General features: G+C 33.7%; 1 protein-coding gene across 3 annotated transcripts in view; it reads right to left on the bottom strand.

Annotated features, from left to right (window-relative positions):
• Positions 1-18,719, bottom strand: part of AP3B1 (adaptor related protein complex 3 subunit beta 1) — a 160,676-nt gene that overhangs the window by 48,037 nt on the left and 93,920 nt on the right. For 2 of the 3 annotated variants that reach the window (XM_038170319.2, XM_038170320.2), the window contains exons 19-22: positions 18,037-18,193; positions 15,139-15,313; positions 7,807-7,879; positions 6,810-6,916 (exon numbers count right to left, since the gene is read on the bottom strand). In XM_038170319.2, coding sequence (XP_038026247.2) covers positions 6,810-6,916; positions 7,807-7,879; positions 15,139-15,313; positions 18,037-18,193 — 512 coding nt within the window. The remainder of the gene's footprint in view (positions 1-6,809; positions 6,917-7,806; positions 7,880-15,138; positions 15,314-18,036; positions 18,194-18,719) is intronic. The other variant, XM_038170322.2, reaches the window with a different exon arrangement.

The raw sequence follows: 18,719 nt of genomic DNA, 5'->3' as shown, positions 1-18,719 counted from the left end.
CAACATAGCACCAACTCTGTTTTTAGCAGTCCTATTTGAAGGAGTATAATATACATATATTTCATGTTGGAAAGAAAAACTACTTTGAATTCTTTTGCAGAATTAAGCATCTAATTCTGAAAAAAAAAAATAAATTAGTTATAAGTAAAGTATTTATTTAAGTAAAGTATTTTTAATGGAAGGAATAACGAAGATCAAAGGTCTCCTCAGAGTAATTTATCTAAAGGAGTTTCTTTCTTAAGTCTCCCCCCCACACTCCAAATTTCATTTCTCTTTTATATATAGGATTGTGATATTTTAACTGCACTTACTTTACAGTTTTAGCACTTTTCACTTTTAAATACAGTATTGAAATATTGCTTTAATATTGTTCAGTCCAAGACAAGAATGAAACAGCATTAAAGAAGGTGCACTACTAATCAAAGACCTGGTTAATCTGTATACAATTTAAGTAATATACAAGTTATTACCTAATGATTCATTAATACATATACATACATATATATGTATACAAGTGTATACATATACATATAAAAATAAAAGAACCAATCTGGAAAACATCTAGTACTAAAATACACGGTGAGCAACTAAATCAAAGAGATTATCCATAGTAACAGTAAATATGCCTCCCAAACTGGGCATACTTTCATTTGTGCCAGCGTGTCATACCAAGGATTTATTTCTGACTCAGAAGAAAGAGAGGTCGATCCTGTTTGAACTTTCAAATTCAATTCTCTAACCTGCTCGAAAGGAAAGAAGCTGAATGTTCTTAATTCTTGAATGTAAAGCTTGCTAAGTATTAATGCATTTGGAAACATAAGATGGGTATTTTTAAGACCCGAACAATAATAAACGTTAAAAATATTGATAAATGGATTTCTAATTAGAATTAGTTTGTTAGTTATGTTAGTTATGTTAAGTATGTTAGTTTAAAAAAATAGTCATATAGCAGTTTTAAAAAAATTAATCTATCATTTTTAAAAGTGTTTATAAGTAATTTATGTAAGGACATAACTTCAAATATGTAATGTAACGGATGTGTTGCATTACCATTTTAAGAACACCATCTGCTACAGCAAATTTTATAAACGTGGAATAACAAATTTAAGTATATGGGAGATCTTTGTTTTGTTCCTTTTCTTTCTTAGCAATGTTTAATATCTGCTGATGAGCAGCTACATTCATTTGTAGCTCTCCAAGAGCTTTCCCAAGGTGAGTAAGCATCATTATCCTCATTTTTCAGATGGAAAACTAAAACATTAAGTTACTCCCTCCAGATCACACAGCATGTAGTAAGCCAAAAATAGAACTCATTTTCCATATGTAACACCCAGTTCTGTATCTGCTGAACCAGGCTGATTTACCACAAGCATCAGTCACACCTAATCAACTAAATAGCTGAATTTTGGGTGCACAAAAAGAAAGTTGCTTTTTAACTGTTACCTTTAAGACTATGCATTTTCACATGTTTCAGAGGTGCAAATTTTCCACCTTACTAACATAGTATTTGCAAAATTCGTTTCTGGTGAGCATTATGTTAGTTACAAAGCTTGTATGGCACAGCGTAGAGAAAAGTAGAAACAACACGCATACATTAAAAACTGTTCCACATGGAAAAATCTTCATATTAAGAAATTAAGTCAGACAGAGAACTCTGCAGAACTCTACAAACACTCTGCCTAATGTATAAGTGTGGTCAACAATGCAAAGAAGTTATAAGGTTGCACAGGGACAGCACGCATTTAGCATACCTTACCACCAGCCCTTTCCTCCCCCACTCACCCCAACAAACTTCCCCAATTCCAATCATTATATAAAATGGTGGGCTTCAGAAAAAGGATAACATAAACATTTCATATGCAGGAAAGGGCTTTTCTATGGTGAGACCCCAAAAAGATATAACATCTTCTAGAAGAGGGTGAAAATAAGAGGGCAAGTAGTAAACTACATAAAATGATACCAAGACCGTAAGCCCAGGTTACTGTAACATAAAATCACTACAAAAACATGATGAAAAAGAAGATGTGGCTAACATTCAAAACTGAGAAAAGAAACAACTTTTATACGACAATAAAAATGTAGCAGTGTCTTAAGGACTATATGTATTTACAAAAATATAAAGCTAACTACTTAAAAAACAATGATAATTACTCAAACTACCTCTACAAACCCAGGGCAGAATAGCAAGAATCTATTCAAACCATTCCATACAGTCTGCTGCTGTCACTAGTGATTGCACTATAGCTCTTTCATGTCATTAACAAGTTAATTCTGATGACATAGCTATTCCTGGGGTAAGAACACAAGAAGAGCTCAGACCAGAGCTTACACGAATTATAAATAAATCTAGTTATATAATAATTAGTGTTAATGAAGCTTTGAAAAAATAAAGCTCATGAAGCAGAGTGCATGCCAATAACTATTTGGAAGAACTACTTTTCATTTCTCTACTGTAGGATTTGCAAATTCTTAAGCACCTCAAGCTAATCTTTCCCACAAACTGCGTAACAGACTAGAGACTGATGATATAATTCATTATTTCAGTTCCTGTGTTCACAGTACTTCCATGAAGAGGTCCTTTACACAAGAATAGAATATACTTCAGAGACAGTCGTAATACTTGCTATAGTGGAATTAGACTGAATAGACAGAGTAATCTAAATGATAAGAATGTTTTGCCCTGCTAATATTACCTCAAAAAACGAGAAATCAAAATATCATTTAAAGGGTGATCCTATTCTAAAAGTATCTCTATCTGAATACTGAAGGAGTTCATGTTTACTGTTTTTCAAGGAATTCCGTAAGTATGCTAAATTTGAAATTAAATGTATTTATCACCTGGCTTGACAGGTCTGCAGCTTGACCTTGACTTTTGTCAAAAGCTATTATTTCTGCTCTACGCATCACCACTCTAAAGAAGTTCTCAAAGTGGATCCTAGTTAAGAGTTCTGTGGAAGATTCAAGGGACAGGAAACTGTATGATTTACTACTCCTTTCCTAAACAGATTCCATGGAATTCTGAGCAAAAGAAAATAATAAAAACCTATTGTAGATAATACTTTCAAGAGAACACACTGAATATACAAAAAAAAACACCATTAAGTAAAGCAGTACCACTTCTACAACTATGACATAACTCAATATGCATAATAATTGATGAAAAAGCTAAATTATTGCAGCAATATATTTTTTATAAGTAACTCCTCACCTTACCACAAGAGCCTTCCCCTCTTTTATTGTATGCTTTTATCACGAACATCACTTATCACTCAGCCTCGATGTTTTCCCCAAATTATCATGCACTGGGGGCAAAGAACATACGTTATATTCTCCTCTCAAATCCTACTCATCTCAACCTACACTTTGGTACAGCTTTTTGCTCCATCCAACTGCTGCTGCTGCAAGAGCTCATATCCAATTGTCAGTTCTCCCTTGCACTAACACCTTTCTGAACTATAAACATTTCTTGTTACCAAAGTAGCATTCCCTCCTCAATATTTTTTTCTGAAGTATATATATATTTTAATTATCATACATAGCATGCTTAGGGCTCTAGATATTTACGGAACCAGTTGCTCGATCATTTTTACTATCTAAAGTCCTAATGAGAGAAGAACAGGTGGTTCAGCTTTTTTTCTCATCCGTTGTGTTACTGCAGGAACATATGATGACTCCCCTCTAGCTTCTCTGTCTGAAACCATACCCATCCTCTTCTCCCCTTTAACCATTCCTGCTCACAATATTACTTCTTCCAGCACATTATAACCCTCCCTGTCATTTATGAGTTTTGCTTTTTAGACCACCTTTTCTCTCTTCAAAAATTTCCATTTAAGGGATGACACACATTTCTGATGTTTTCAGATTTCCATTTTACACTGATGGCTTGCACTTCCTATTTTTAATTGGTACTATATCTTCACTTATCTTTCAAGCCTTCAAGGGTATTTCACTATCTAAAACTAATTTGAGTCCAAATGCATGAGTTCTGTGTGCACATGCATAAAAGCCTCAGTAGTAGCCTCCAGTGGCCTTAGTTACCTGTTTAAGCTGGCCCACTTGAAGGTAGACTACACATACCAGGGCAGAAGCATGAACATGGATTTACTAGGTTTTCCATAAACAATAGGAAGAAAGTTATCTATAAATTACCAGAAAAAAAAAATCATTTTTTTTTCTGGGTTAAACTGTAATATCCTTATATGTCTCTTTATATGACAGGTAAATGTTTTATGTGAAAACATGAGTTATAAAACCAAATAAGCTGTGGGACAAAGACTCAGGTTGTACACTGTAGTTGCTATTCAGGAATATTTTGGTTTTGCAAGTTTGAAGAGATCTAGAGCATTACTGTAAAACACTTCTTGTATTGATGCTTTCTATAATGTTCAGCAGCTATGAATGTAGAGTTATAAGTTTTCTAAAAGCTGTATCCAATTACAGTCCTGAATGATTTGAATAATAGACTGCCTGACATATTCCAAGATAAGTGGCTGCTACATTTCTTTGATATTAGGGTCATATACTGTACTTATCTATTTTTACTCCATGCTCTCCATTGCCTAGTAATAAATTAATTTCTCACTGTTAGTTTGGCATGTGCCCTACAGTTAAATTCATTTTCTCTCCAATTGAAGGAAGAAAAAGTTTTCTGAAGTATGACAACTATTCTTCTTATTTTTAGAACTAATGGCCACAGATTAAATTCAGAATACTATTTTAAGAGGGACATTCCCACATAAAGTCTTAAAAACTGTTTTTACATTTTAATTTTTAGAAAATTACCTGATGTTGTTGCACAACACATGTATACAAAACTTTTAACGATATGGATATCATTTGAAAGAACAAGTTTTAACCTTAGTATTTAATTTTTTTCATTCCCTGGAACACAAAACACTGCAAAGGACCTCATGGACATCTGCAACTACTATCAATGGCAATGACAATTATAAAACAGGTAATCACTATGCAGGCAGGAACAATTAGTGATGATGTAACTTAGGTTGTTTCCAAAGCAGCAAGTATGAGGAAATGGTCTAGCTTCTTCACTGATTCCATATTTTACCAAGAACTCAGCAGTACCAAGAAAGAAGCATTTTGTGGAATCAATCCTTTTATACAAAATTTCGTCCTTGGTTTAGCCCATACCTTCCAGCTCTCCCTAATATATCCACTTCATTGCAGCTACCTTCTGAAGAATGGGGGAAGCCAATGACTCATGGTTATCATGAGGAAAGCAAGTACACATAGGAAGTGGAAAATGCTCATGTATTTTAGACAAAGAAAGGACTCCAGACACTGGTGAACAAGTCCGGTTCTCAAGCACACCCTGATTGCCATTTTTAACTTACCCTCAAAGAGGATAATTCTAAGTACCATAATGACCAGAATCATTCTTAAGCTAGCCTCAGAACAAGAGAAACAGATGACAGCCTGTTTTTTGAGCTGTTAAGGTCTTAAGGATGGCAAACAAGAAATTGTGGCATTGCAATCACAGAAATAACTGCACAATTAAAGGCAGGTCTTTTCTGCCTAGCACTGCATACTACAGCACAGAGTAACTAACATAAGACAGCACCAGGCATTTTCAGACTGTGAGACATGTGAATGACTATGCATCAGGTAAAGTGTGTGTCCGGATTGTTACTGGCCCACTTGGAATTTGAGTTGCATCACAGTTCTCTCAGGTTAGGCTAATACCCACCACAGTCTTTCAAGTTTATATTTTAAACACAAGATCTTAAAGCCTGTAAATATAAAACTGAACAATTAGCTAAAATATTTATTTCTTAAGTAAGATAATTTCTTGCACCTTCTTGCAAGTATTTAATAACTATATAATTTTGCAAATGTATGGCTCCCAAAGCGAACACGAAGTACTTTAACAGAGATTATTAAAGCTGCAGTGTAGGTTCTAGACACCAGCCATGTAAGAAATAAGGCTAGGCTAAAAAATGTCCATGGTTCTTTTATTCTCGTCACTCCCACAAACTTTCACAAGGATTTATATTGCTCCAATCCCTTATTAAATTGCAAATTTAAAGTGGACAAAACACAAAGCAAACAAATGAACAAAACCCTACATTAAAATAAAATAAAAATTAAAAAATAAATAAACAACACCAAGAACACAAACTACTATCCTTTCCACCAACAAAGGAATGCCCTCCGTGACTTTGCTAACCTTAATTATACCTATAGTTTTGAGATTCCCTAATGGAAAGTGCTACAAAGCAGAAAGCACTAACTGAATGAATCATGACACATACTGATACACCGCTGATTGTAAATCTATACCCTTTTTATTTGCACCCAGGGGCTATGATTCGTACACTTGTGAAAAATTACTTCCAAGTAGCAAAATGTCATAATTGGAGTCACGTATGGTAAAAAATCAGGCTGAGAATTAACAAGTATGTGATTTTATGTAATTTATTTTTGATATTGTAGCAACTAGATGACTTGAAAGATTTCTGTAGTTTGTATGCTTTATTTGTAAATACACATTTCCCTAAGGCAGAGGAGAAAAAAAAAAAGAAATAAAAAAAGAAAAAAGAAAAACAAATTGAAAGAGAAGGTTAGAATCCTTGAAGGCATCCTTCTTAAATATGCAACATTACTTTCTCCACCTTCCAGAATGCAATTATTACGGATCCAAAAAAGCTGCCAGAACTGCATGAAAACCACAATTTTGTTCAGGACCTTTACAGGTGAAAGTATTTCCAAAAAATCACTTTGATGACTGCCTCAAAAATACAAAATGCTTAAATTGAGACACCTCCCTCTCCCCTTTTTTAAAGGCTACTTACATCAATGACCGATGAACCTGACAGACTTAATCCCTCTAAGTCTGCTGTTAAACTTGGGGACAAAACAGCTGCTGTAGGAACTGCCACAGGAGTTGTCACAGGGTGGACTAGAATTAGAAAGGCAATTGACATTTAACTAAAAATACAAATAAAAGTAATGGGAAGGACAATAACTTATTTTCATTAAGTTTAAAAAGATTTTATGTCTTGATCTAATTATTTCATGCTCATGTCTCCTAATCATAGAACATTATTTTCTCCAGACATAGCAGACATGCTCAATATAAACAATGAAAATATAAATAAAACTGATAGATGTATAGACGACACACATTTTTTACATTGAAGATATTTTGCTCTTCTTTCTGACTTTTTCACTCCATTTTATCCTTCAATTTGATCTATACTGTGCAGCACATTTTCAATATGAGTTACATGTAAAGTACATATTAACACAACTCTAACATTTGTTGCACACATAGAAGAAAATCTGAAGACCTGCACTAAAAACCATAGAAAAAAACAGCACTAGCTCTATTGTACACTTCCAAAACTACATTTTAACCTGTTTTTTGAAATTGATATTTTAGTATCTTGTTATATTAGCATAATTGCTTCATAAATTGCACAAGATGTTGTAAAAGAAACATCCATTGTTACCTGAGGAAATAAGCCCACTTTAACGGAAAACAAATCTAGATATGCAAAACTCTCAAAATAAATGTTTTACATCCCAATGCGTTCCAAAATTTGAAACTAATTTTCAGTTCTATAATAAACAAAATAATGTATCATAATAAATATGCTTAAAAAAAAGTTGCTAGTCTGAGCAGTATATATATATATATATATATATATATATTTATTTTTTTTTTTTGGTCAGGAAGCTTGGATAATAAATGAACAGAATCAATGTTTAAGACATTTAAAATTTCACTGAGTTAACTGAATTGAATCTAAGCCATAGAAAATATAAGGCTTCAATCAAGATACTTACAGTCATCTAAATCTAAGAGAAATACATCTTGTTTACTTGGAGTTTTTCTATCTTGCGCAGTTTTTTCTTCTTTCTGTCAAAATAGATGAATATTTCATCTTTTATCATATCAGCAAAAGAACGGTCTTTTATACTTCTATAGTGGCAAAGTGTATTTTTGTTGTTTTAGAAGAAAAATGTGTCCATTTCCAGAACTTAGCATTCAAAGAATTCACCTATTGAGACAGAGTTGTTTGTACACAGAAGCTGAACCCAAGCTCTACATTTAAGTTATATTTCACTCCTCTCGAGCCCATACTTTGGTCTAATACTAATAACAGTAACTGAAAGACAACTTTTGCTGACAGATCAGATGCTTCTGCTGATACCATTAGAGACAGAAATGTTTAAAAAATATATTCTGTTTCTGTATGAAAAACAGGGCAAAAACAAATCGTAAGGAAGCGGTATTATTTGCACTTTTCTAGGAGAAGGGAAACCTGTCCTATCATGTACTGGGATACTACTTAATTGCTGGAGAAAGTCAACAAAATGTTTATTTTTTGACACAAAAAAAAAACAACAATGAAATTTTAAGCTATAAGATGAATTCTAATACAAAGATTGCCAGTATTGTCAGTATACTATTGCAGAATAGAGTAGTAATAGAGTAATCTCAGTGACTTGGCATACATACAGTTTCAAAAAATTTGTTGCAATACAGCTAAATCAAAAGTTGCAGACATGACTAATAAGAGTGAACACTGGTCGTATCTACAGAACATCTAGACAGAGATGATTCAAGACAGATTTTAATGAGTCACCGCTCAAAATGGGCTCCAGATACTGGGGATTAGTAAACATGATTGATCTTTGGACACTGACAGAGTGTGGACACGTTACCCACTGGATGCTCATAAGACAGTTTTTCATCATGCTATTCCCAATCCACTCTTAAGCCTCCTTTGTCTGGATCAGCTGCAAAACTCTGCCTTCGGTCTGTCTCTCTGGCTCAGTCACCAGACAGCAGGCTTCATCATTCTTTCAGAGAAATTTGTCAACTGCCCTTAGACCTTAAGCCTCTACTCATTACTCAAGCTACTGCAAGAATTTAAATGTAGTCTTTCCAGGAGTTCCACTTCCATGAGCTTTGCAGTTTACCAGTTTTGTCTTCAACAGCCTGTGACAGCCACATCCATACACATGTGCATTATTCTTTTAGCTTTTCTAATCAGTGAAATGGATCTAAACAGAACACTAAAATTCCGTAAGCCCATCCTGGGCTTCCTTACTTAAGCTTTACTTACAAGCTGTCACAGTCCTTTGAGGCACTCAGGATACAACTTCCTAAAGGAGCCTGGAGACGCTCTCAAAAGCTCAGCAGCTAGGTTCATTTTCTTTGATTGTCAGCAGAATGACCCCTCTTTTTTTCCCCTTTCTTTCAGCCTCTTAGTCTCACAGTCAGTCGCAGGCTAACACTAATGCTGGGTTCATTTTTTCTAGTTTTGTTAGAATTTCCGTGGTTCCCTCTGAAGAACACACAAGAAGCCACGTTAATGTTCTTACTAGGCTAAGCCATTGGTATTAATGACTACTAGGTTTACCTAGGACAAAATGACACTGCTCCTCATTTTCTTCCAATAAACCCAAGGCTCAACTGTATCTTGGGCTGCATCAAAAGTAGTATGGCAAGCAGGTTGAGAGAGGCACCGGAACAAGCTGTCCACAGAAACAGTCGATGCCCCATCCCTGGAAGTGTACAAGACTATGCTGGATGTTCATTTGGGAGACCTTGTCTAGTGGAAGGTGTCCCTGCCCATGGCAGAAGGGTTGGAACTGGGAGATCTTTAAGGTCCCCTCCAACTCAAATTATTCTATGATTCAAACTGACAGTATTCACTTCCATGGTCATTACAGATGTTCTTCAGTTATTCTGGAAGGAGAAGACTCTTGTGGACAGAGTAGAATGGAAGTCACTTACTTTTATTTTTATTAAATCAACATACTTGAATGGTCTGTACTACTACACTATTTGAGTGTTGTATGATCACTGATTTGTTTGACCCATGACACCCCTCTGGACCAAGGAAATATTATAAAATATATTAAAAATTGTCCTAATATGATTCCATTCCCTATGTGAATTGTCCAGAATTACTGGGGGACTCTGTTGAAGAACCGTCTCTCCTGAGTGCCACCTTGGTCACAACCACAAGAGTTCATTTTGTCTTCCAGTGAGGTTACTGACCATTTATTTGACTGCTTTTCGCTATTTTTTCTCATCTGTGAAATGAAGATATACAATATACTTTATAAATGACAGGTGCTACTTGAATTATGTGCTTACTTTTATTTCTGCACTATGATCTTGTTTGAAGTATGAGTTACTTCAAGTCTAAGAAGCCTCAGAGAAATTATTTAATGACAATTATTTTAATCAATAACAAGTCTTTTTTTAAGCTCCATGTTGTGAACATTCAGCTATGAAACACATTATCTTAAACTCTTTTACTGAACTTTATGTAACATAACTGACTTATTTTGTGAACTATAAAATCCTGGGACACCTGAATATAAAAGAAAACACAGTTAAGCAAATAGATAAGAAAAAAAAAATCCCAACTCTTTCACTTTCTACCTCCATCTATCCATAAGATTCACTTCTTTCATCAACTACAAAATAAGGTTCAAAAATTACTTTTAGCTAGTTTTAGTATTTGCTCCTCTTTCCAGTGAGGAAGGGATTTTCACATTCCCTTTTATTATGCAGCCAGTTAAAATCTATTAAAAGTGGCTTAACTCATATAAGAGGATAAAAATTTTGAATGTGTTTGAGTTTTGCTAACAAAAATATTGCCCGGTAAAATAAGTTTAAAAAAAAAATTAAGAGTCAGATTCAATAAATTCTCTTATTGTTCATCTGTTTACTGAAGACAGTTAAGGTACGACATTCTATGACGCAAAGAATACAAAAAACATTTTTTAGTTTTATTTTTTTTTCCTGTTATTTATCATTCTAAAGTGGTTACTAAGTACAACACAAAGCTTTATATGTATTTGATAACATAAAATGTATTTATGCACTGGTTTTGAGTCTATGATGTGATTAATCTTTAGAACTGAAAAATATATTTCACAAAACTTTTTATATTTCAAAATAAAATAAAATTAAGATGCAAGTACAGAAACATTACATTGAGGTAATGCATGGCAAGCTTATACAGCACACTTTATCAGTACACTGTACCTAAGTACAATCAGTTTACTATAAAACAAACACACAAAAACAAACAACAAAGCAAACAACAAACAACCCTATCATCTGGGAAATGTAAAATCAGAGGCAAACTAAATCAAGATAAAGCTAATATTAAAGTATACTGAAGTCTTATTTTCTACTTCAGTCAAGTGTGTCAAGCTTAAATAAATACTCAGCTACTTGTGTGTGTACACACTCATACAGATACACACATGCGTATATATATTGTGCTAAAACACTAAAGAAATCTAGTTAAATTTGTCTTGTCTATTAGACATGTGATTATTTTTTCTTTTATTTTTCAAAGAAAAGAAAATTGATTGGCTTTCTAGGAATAATAAATAGCCAATGACTGCAACAAACACTATCAACAGATATTTCTATTGAATGAAAAAAGCTTTGCATTCCAAATCAAGACGATAAAAAGGTTCTGACGTGTCTGGCATTCCCCTGTAACATAATTTTTCTTTTTTTTTTCTTTTTTTTTTTTTTCTTGAAATAAATCTACAATAGAACCCAAACAGTTTCCTACCAGGAGAGCTCACTACAGGAAAAGCAGAATACTAAACAAAGAAGTTAAGCTATATTCCATCAAACATTTCTCCATTTGCAATTCATCTTGGTAATAGAGATAGAACCTGGTAAATGCATATAGGACTTGAAGCAGGAGATTTCTCTTGCTCAATGCATAATTCATGTGCTCCGCCTGCAAAGTGTGTAAAATGAGAATTTCACACCGCAGCATGAGCCATGGAGCTGCAGAGAAAAGGCAGATGAAATCATATTTTGCTGTGTGAATTTTATTTCTTATCCTCCCAATATTTATACAAAACCATCATTGACAATCCAAATGCATTGACAGATCACCCACTGTTTCCATTGTGTTAGCACTTGAAAAGAGATCAGGCAGAAAGATAGACAATTTGTTTTTGTATATTTTTTAAATAGTGGATCAGGTTTTTAACAGCTGAGTGACTGTATTATACTTGTATAAGGAGGTCAATAGTAGCTGATTTTAAAATCCCACTGTAGAGACATCTACTTACATATGCATCCTGAAATCTGCATGTTAGCTCTACAGTATATGCTCAGAGTACATCATGTATCTGAACACCTCAAACTACGCATATTTCAAAATGATATAAAACACTGCAGCACAAGAAAGTGACTTTTCCACTCACTGCAGCTCAGTTATGGTGAACACAACTGCTTTTTCAAAACAATTCTTCAAGAAAATAAATAAATGTTAATAATATATTCAGAAAAAAAATTGCTTTTGTAACCTATTTTTCTGCTTGTAAATGCATGGATGCATACACAAATTAAGATCCCATGTGAGTGTAATCAAACCTTGTTTATTATGAAAATTCTGCTAAACATGGCAATGGTAACTAACAAAACACAGAGAATGGTAGTCAGCTCTCAGAACGTTATCTGTGTAATACAGTTCAAACTAACTACTCCTCTTATCAATATGTATTCAGAAGATATTTTTAGTTTTATCTATAAGGATATATAATCTTTTGTATCTAAGGATATAAAATTTTCCCACCTATGCTGACCAAATTAAGAATGTCCCATAGCAGAATAATATAAGCAACTTTTTTTCCAACAAAATCTTTCAATAGAAAAATATGCATTTCTGAGGGCCTGGATGAGAGTCTGCTTCTTGATGGAAGGAAGCAGAAAAGTTACAAGATTTTCATGGAATTAAAATAAACATGGCTGGTTCTTGTAGAATATATTTTGATAGAAGGGCTCCACTCAAGACTTCTAAAATATTCTTTAAACATTGTTAACTATTGCTTTTCTTTCCAGCTTGGAAGGACTATCAAGGTTATCGTTAGTTAGCTCAGCCTATGATCATGGGGCTCAAAATGTGTAACTCTCCAAAAATCTCTTAAGCTACTTAGAACAATAGTCACTTCTACCACAAAATACATGTTTCTCCCCTCTATTCCCTCACCTAATTATGCTTCTGAATATGACCAAACATCAGAAACACTCAAGGTATAAACTCAAGCATCCAAAATCAATTAAACTGAAGCTAACTCTATAGTCCTAAAGATTACCAGAGTACAGTGAAAGTCCTTTATGTTCAAAAGCCCCCCAACCCTAATTCATATATAACTAACATATATATAAACTTCACAGTTTTCATATACCAGTCCATCAGCCATGTTAGGAGTTCCCTAGTGAAAAAGAATTCAAGGAACATAGTTTTTTAGCTTTTGGATAGTGAACTCTATGCTATCTTATCAATTATCTCTCTGACTCCTTTTTTTTTTGTTGCCATGCACATAATTTTAATATTTGCTATTTTTTTTTGGTGAGATTTAAAAGCTTTGCAATTTTTCAATTCTACATTTTGACTCTGATCAAGTCTTCTGTCAATGGCTTATAAACTTCTTTTGTCCCTAGCACATTTCTTTTTAGGTGCTTCTTAATCAAGTAAGGCTTTAATCAAGTATCTATTCCTGCAAGGTTCTTTTTCTTTTCTTAAGATCCAAGGACTTGACAATTCTCCATTGACTTCAACAAAACAATCCCAAACAAGCTTCTTGGACATTCCGGTTCTCCTACATTCTTGATCGCTGTTTTTAAATACAAAATGCTTCTTTATGCTAGTAGTCCTCACATATCCTGTGAAAGAACCAGAACAGCTTAAATAATTGTAGTGAAAGAAATAATGAAGGCTGGCCCTGATTTTTTGAGAAAAATGGACAAATGCAGCAGAGAGAACACAAAATCGTTTGAATACAGTAGTATGTAGTGGCTGCTCAGAGCTAAGCAGGTCTGAGTACCTATTACATTCTGGTGGAAATATCTGTGTTATTGTGAGGAGCTGCAAACTCTTAGAATTAATTCATGCTCCACCTAGCACCAAAGAGCTCATTCTGAGAGGACTTGGCTTCTCTACTGGGAAAAAAAAAGAGAAGGAAATACACTTAAGTAATTTAAGAAACTTACAGACTTCCCTTTTAACTCTTTTATACACACTTGTCCAATAGCTTCTACAACTGCATCAAATGCAATGGAAGAGGTCTGTTTTCACTACTCAGCAGTCTATACTGGAATCCTGACTGAAATACGCCAGTTTGATTTAAAATGCTTGAGCATCACTTCATTTTCAACACTGTATACTGATATTAAAATGGAAACTTCTGAGTTACAAATCTAACCTACAAATTGTTTTATTTTTATTTATTTATTTATGTATTTATTTTTAATGAAAGACAGATAAATGGAATTCAGTTCATGGTAGCAGACTTAGGTCTACAATGTTGGCTTGAGTAAAATGAACTTCTAGCCTCTTTTTCTTCACTAAGGTAAGCAATTAAAACTCAGCTGACACATAAATGGTTCTCTTGAACACTTCTGTATCTTCACACGTTTCAGCATTCAATATAAAAAAAAGGTACTTGAAAGTTTGATACCTCAGAAATATAGTAAGAAACACAATATAATTTGAAGTAATGGAACCACTTATATGCCTCATTCCTATCAAAAAGAGAACAATAAGTGTTGATTACTCATTAGGAATATTAATTCCTATGTATACACCTCTGGTATAGATGCATTAACTGTACTGTTCTTAATTTTAACAGGAAATTTTAAAAGAAAGCCACTGGTTCCACTAAAATGTCTTCAAACCCTTAAGAAACTCTTCATGTCAGACCCAGGTCCTGTAGTAAACAGGATTCCATTTTAATAAATTAACATCCTGAATCAGGTTGCTGTTTCTGTGAAATACCCACATACATGTGTTTTCACCAATGAAAAAATAATTAAAAAAAAATAGGTTCCCTTATTTTTTATCTATCTGGTATAAAAGTATAACAGAATTAAAACCAAACTACAGGTTTCATTGCAAAGTATTCTTACTTAAACTACCAAATAGTTGTTGGTTTGGGATGGGTCTTTTATGAAAGGTCAACAAATATTTTCAAAAATTATGGTTTTTTTTTAGATATCCATAAAATCACATCCCATCTCCATTCCCTCAGAAAGAAATAAACAAATTATTAGATGCATCTTTTAATATTTAATATACATATTTATATATGTGAATATGTAATCTTTAACATACTTACCTTACTAGAAGTAGCACTTCTAGACTTTCCAGAATCAGAGTCACTTCTAGAGTCTGATACTGATTTGGAGTCTGAAGAACTTTCCTCTGATGAACTGGACACTGTATCAGAGGAACTGGATGTGTTTCTGTTTTTGGAGATCCCCTTTGCTTTCCTTTTAATTTCCTCCACATTACTAGATATTAAAAAATAAATCAATGTAAAAGGCACACACAAAAACACCAAAGAAATGCACTTAGGCACCACAGCGTCATAGAACGGTTTGAGTTAGATTGAGTTAAACATCACCTAGTTCCAACCCCCATGCCATGGGCAGGGACACCTTCCAAAGCCCCATTCAATCTGGCCTTGAACACTTCCAATGACCGGGCATCCACAGCTCAGGACAACCCGTTCCTCACCATCTGAATAAAGAATTTATTCCTAATGCCTAATCTAAACCTACCCTCTCCTACCACCTACCCTGTGATATTTCAGAAAAGTGAAGACACCACTTTAGACAAAATATTTCTGACTATTCCACATGCAATTAACAGAATCATGATGGCTTTTAACATGATTTTGTGAAGTATTATTGCTTTTAAACATCAATATATTGAATTTGTTAATCTTTCCAAATGAAGCCACCTAGAAAAATGCCTATAATATCTACAAACATTTCAATATATACAGAGTTTATACAGAAGTGCTACTAACATTCATTCCAACGCCTTTGGTTATATCAAATACCTTGCAGCTATTACACTTCAGAGACAGTATTCTTTACACAGTTCTTCTCTTAGCCATGGCAATGTTAGATTATGTTGCTCTATGCTAACAGCTACTGAATATTATTAAAATCTGCCCTGTTCACTTCTAATGACTACAATTAACAGATTACCCTTCTGTCTTTGTGAGCAGGCAGGGGGTGAAGAGTGGAGTTTTACCAGACAGAAATACTGCAGGAAATTAAAACTGTTTTCTAATAGTTGTCATGGAGGAGATAAATAATATTGCATGCAGAAAGAAAACCTCTCTTCTGGTATCTGCACACTACAAACTTATACTTCCAAATCAGGTGTTTCATATACCACCTGATTCAGCTTCCTTCCCAGGACAATAAATTGGATACTGAAGTGCTGGAAGGGTAACAAGGTCAATAATAATTGAACAAATCCAGACCACTCAACTATTAATAGTCCCTTCAGACCCAAATTAAGTTGTTAAACATTTTTGCTTAACTTTCAGAGTAATGTAGAAGCATAGACTATGTTGCATTACAGTTTTAGATGGCAATTATGTTTAGAAGGGAAAAATACAGAGAAGGAATTGAAAAATTTAATATAACAGAAAAGAAAAATACTAGGGGCAAAGCAACACCCCCCATCAACCTTGAACTTTCCAACACTGAATTGCCTAAATCATATTTGATCAAAATTATAAAAGTCGATAGTAAGATTTAAACCATCCTAATAATGCCCAACCGTGCAACCGAAGATGAAATGAAAACCCAAAATTTTAATAGTCAAAAGTATTTTTTGCTGAAAGCAGTGAACTCAAAGCTTGCAAAGCTAAAAATGAAGGAGTACACTTTACAAAAAGTGTCTAATGTAGCATATCTGACTGTTAAAATTATGGGAAAATAGGAACTCCCTAGTTTAATATGACAAACATTTAAAAGCTAAAAATACTAATCTAAAAATAAAAATTTACTCATATACTCTTCACAGTTGTCTCATGACATATAACACAAGTACTGACAAAATTGTCTACATTTCCCTCATTACCAGTGAACAGAATCTTTAGTTGCATCAACAAGTAAGCTATTGTGCATTATATAAATCAAGTTGTTTTTCAAAACACGTTCAATATTTAAAACAAAATTTGAGGATTAAAGATGTTACTTTATTGTGTATCAGTCAGTTTTGATGGGTAATCATTGTTTACCTTACTGCTTAAAATTTCAGACGTTATTCTAATGAAAAGAATTTACTGGTAACTAGCTTTTTAACTTTGCAATGATGAAAAGCCTGTATTAATTTAACCTACAGATTTCATTTGTTCTGAACAGGAAAAACAATATAAATCACTTTTAAAATCATTAAATCCTGACTTAAATTAATAAAGTCATAATTAGGGCATTATGCTGTGTTTGTTATGGAAGTGGCAAGGCGAGCTGCTTTAATTACTGTCTGTAATAAAAGGAGCAGAGTGCGTACTGCGCCCCAATCAGTGCTGTCAGCCACGACTGAGCTGAGCTGCAAACTCATCAAGTGAGCTGGCAGCAGACTATAGAGTAAAGGGCGATCATGTCTGCAGAGGCCACTTGCTGACAGCAGTGGAAGAAACAGATTCATACAATCCAAGGTATTAGCCCCAATTACTCAAAATTTTAATGATACTTTAATACACGATAACGCTGTTGATAATGGGCAATCTTAAAAAGCACTAACACTTAAATATCTTATGACCGTTTCCCTTCACAGCCCTTGCCTCTAATATTTGGATCATAATCTTTTTAATATAACATTATTTAGAAAAATCAATTGTCTTAGTTACATAATGGCAAAGTGTTGAAGGACTTAATTTTAGCTCTCAGCAAAATTGCTGCAAAAGGTAATTAAGTGTTTCATACAACTGTCTGATCACTTATTCAGCCTCCCAAGGTTACATCAATTTTCAAAAAGCCACCCCAGATTTTACAAAAGTCAGAAATTAATTCTAAATATAAGAGTAGTCTGATTAAAGAAAATATGAACACAATTCATACATAGAATATATACTGGCACATACTTAAACATCAGTTGGATGATACACCTCCAAAAAAAAAACTAACTAAACACTTACCAGACAAAGCTAAGCTTTGCAACAGCAAAGTTGCTTTAGCAAAAAATTAGAACCATGCAAATGTATGCCTACCTTTCCTTAACAGCTCCAGATGCTTTCTTTGCTATACTTTCTTTGCTGTCTGATTCACTGTCACTTGATTCTTCACTGGAAGAGGAACTTTCACTGCTCTCATCACTGCTGCCTTCCTCCTTATCTTCCTTCTCACTTTCACTGCCAGACTCACTCTCTGAAATGAATAAAAAAACAAATGCACTTACATATATATTTTTAAATATCTTACACAATAAGTATTTTAGAAATCTAAACTTTTTTTTTTTTTTAAATAATGTTTTAGTATTGTAAGATCAAATTGCAAGTTTCAGCATTATTTACCTAGGGTCAAAAGCAGATAAGGAAATCACTTCTCCCCAACATTTACAAAATTATCTTGGTAAAGTTCTGCTTTCTTGTGTGTACAGTATGGTACTTCATCAAGCTGTAACTCCCAATAATAAATCGATTACACGTGGGTTCTTCAAAATTATATAACCTTGTCAGGGCTTGGAGATGACCTCAAATTCTCTAATGTATATATTCACTTAACTGGCAGATTATCTTTTAAACCAATTGCTTAACTAGATGATCTATCCTTGGATACTGATAGTGATGATAGAGTCACTGATTTAAACAAATTATTCATCTTCTAATTAATCATGTAGTTACAAAATATTCAAGTATCTGAAATTAATATATTATTTTCTTGCTTACAAGAA

The sequence above is a fragment of the Anas platyrhynchos genome, chromosome Z (assembly GCF_047663525.1).
Source record: "Anas platyrhynchos isolate ZD024472 breed Pekin duck chromosome Z, IASCAAS_PekinDuck_T2T, whole genome shotgun sequence".
NCBI lineage: Eukaryota > Metazoa > Chordata > Aves > Anseriformes > Anatidae > Anas > Anas platyrhynchos.
This window is presented reverse-complemented; position numbering and strand designations above follow the sequence as displayed.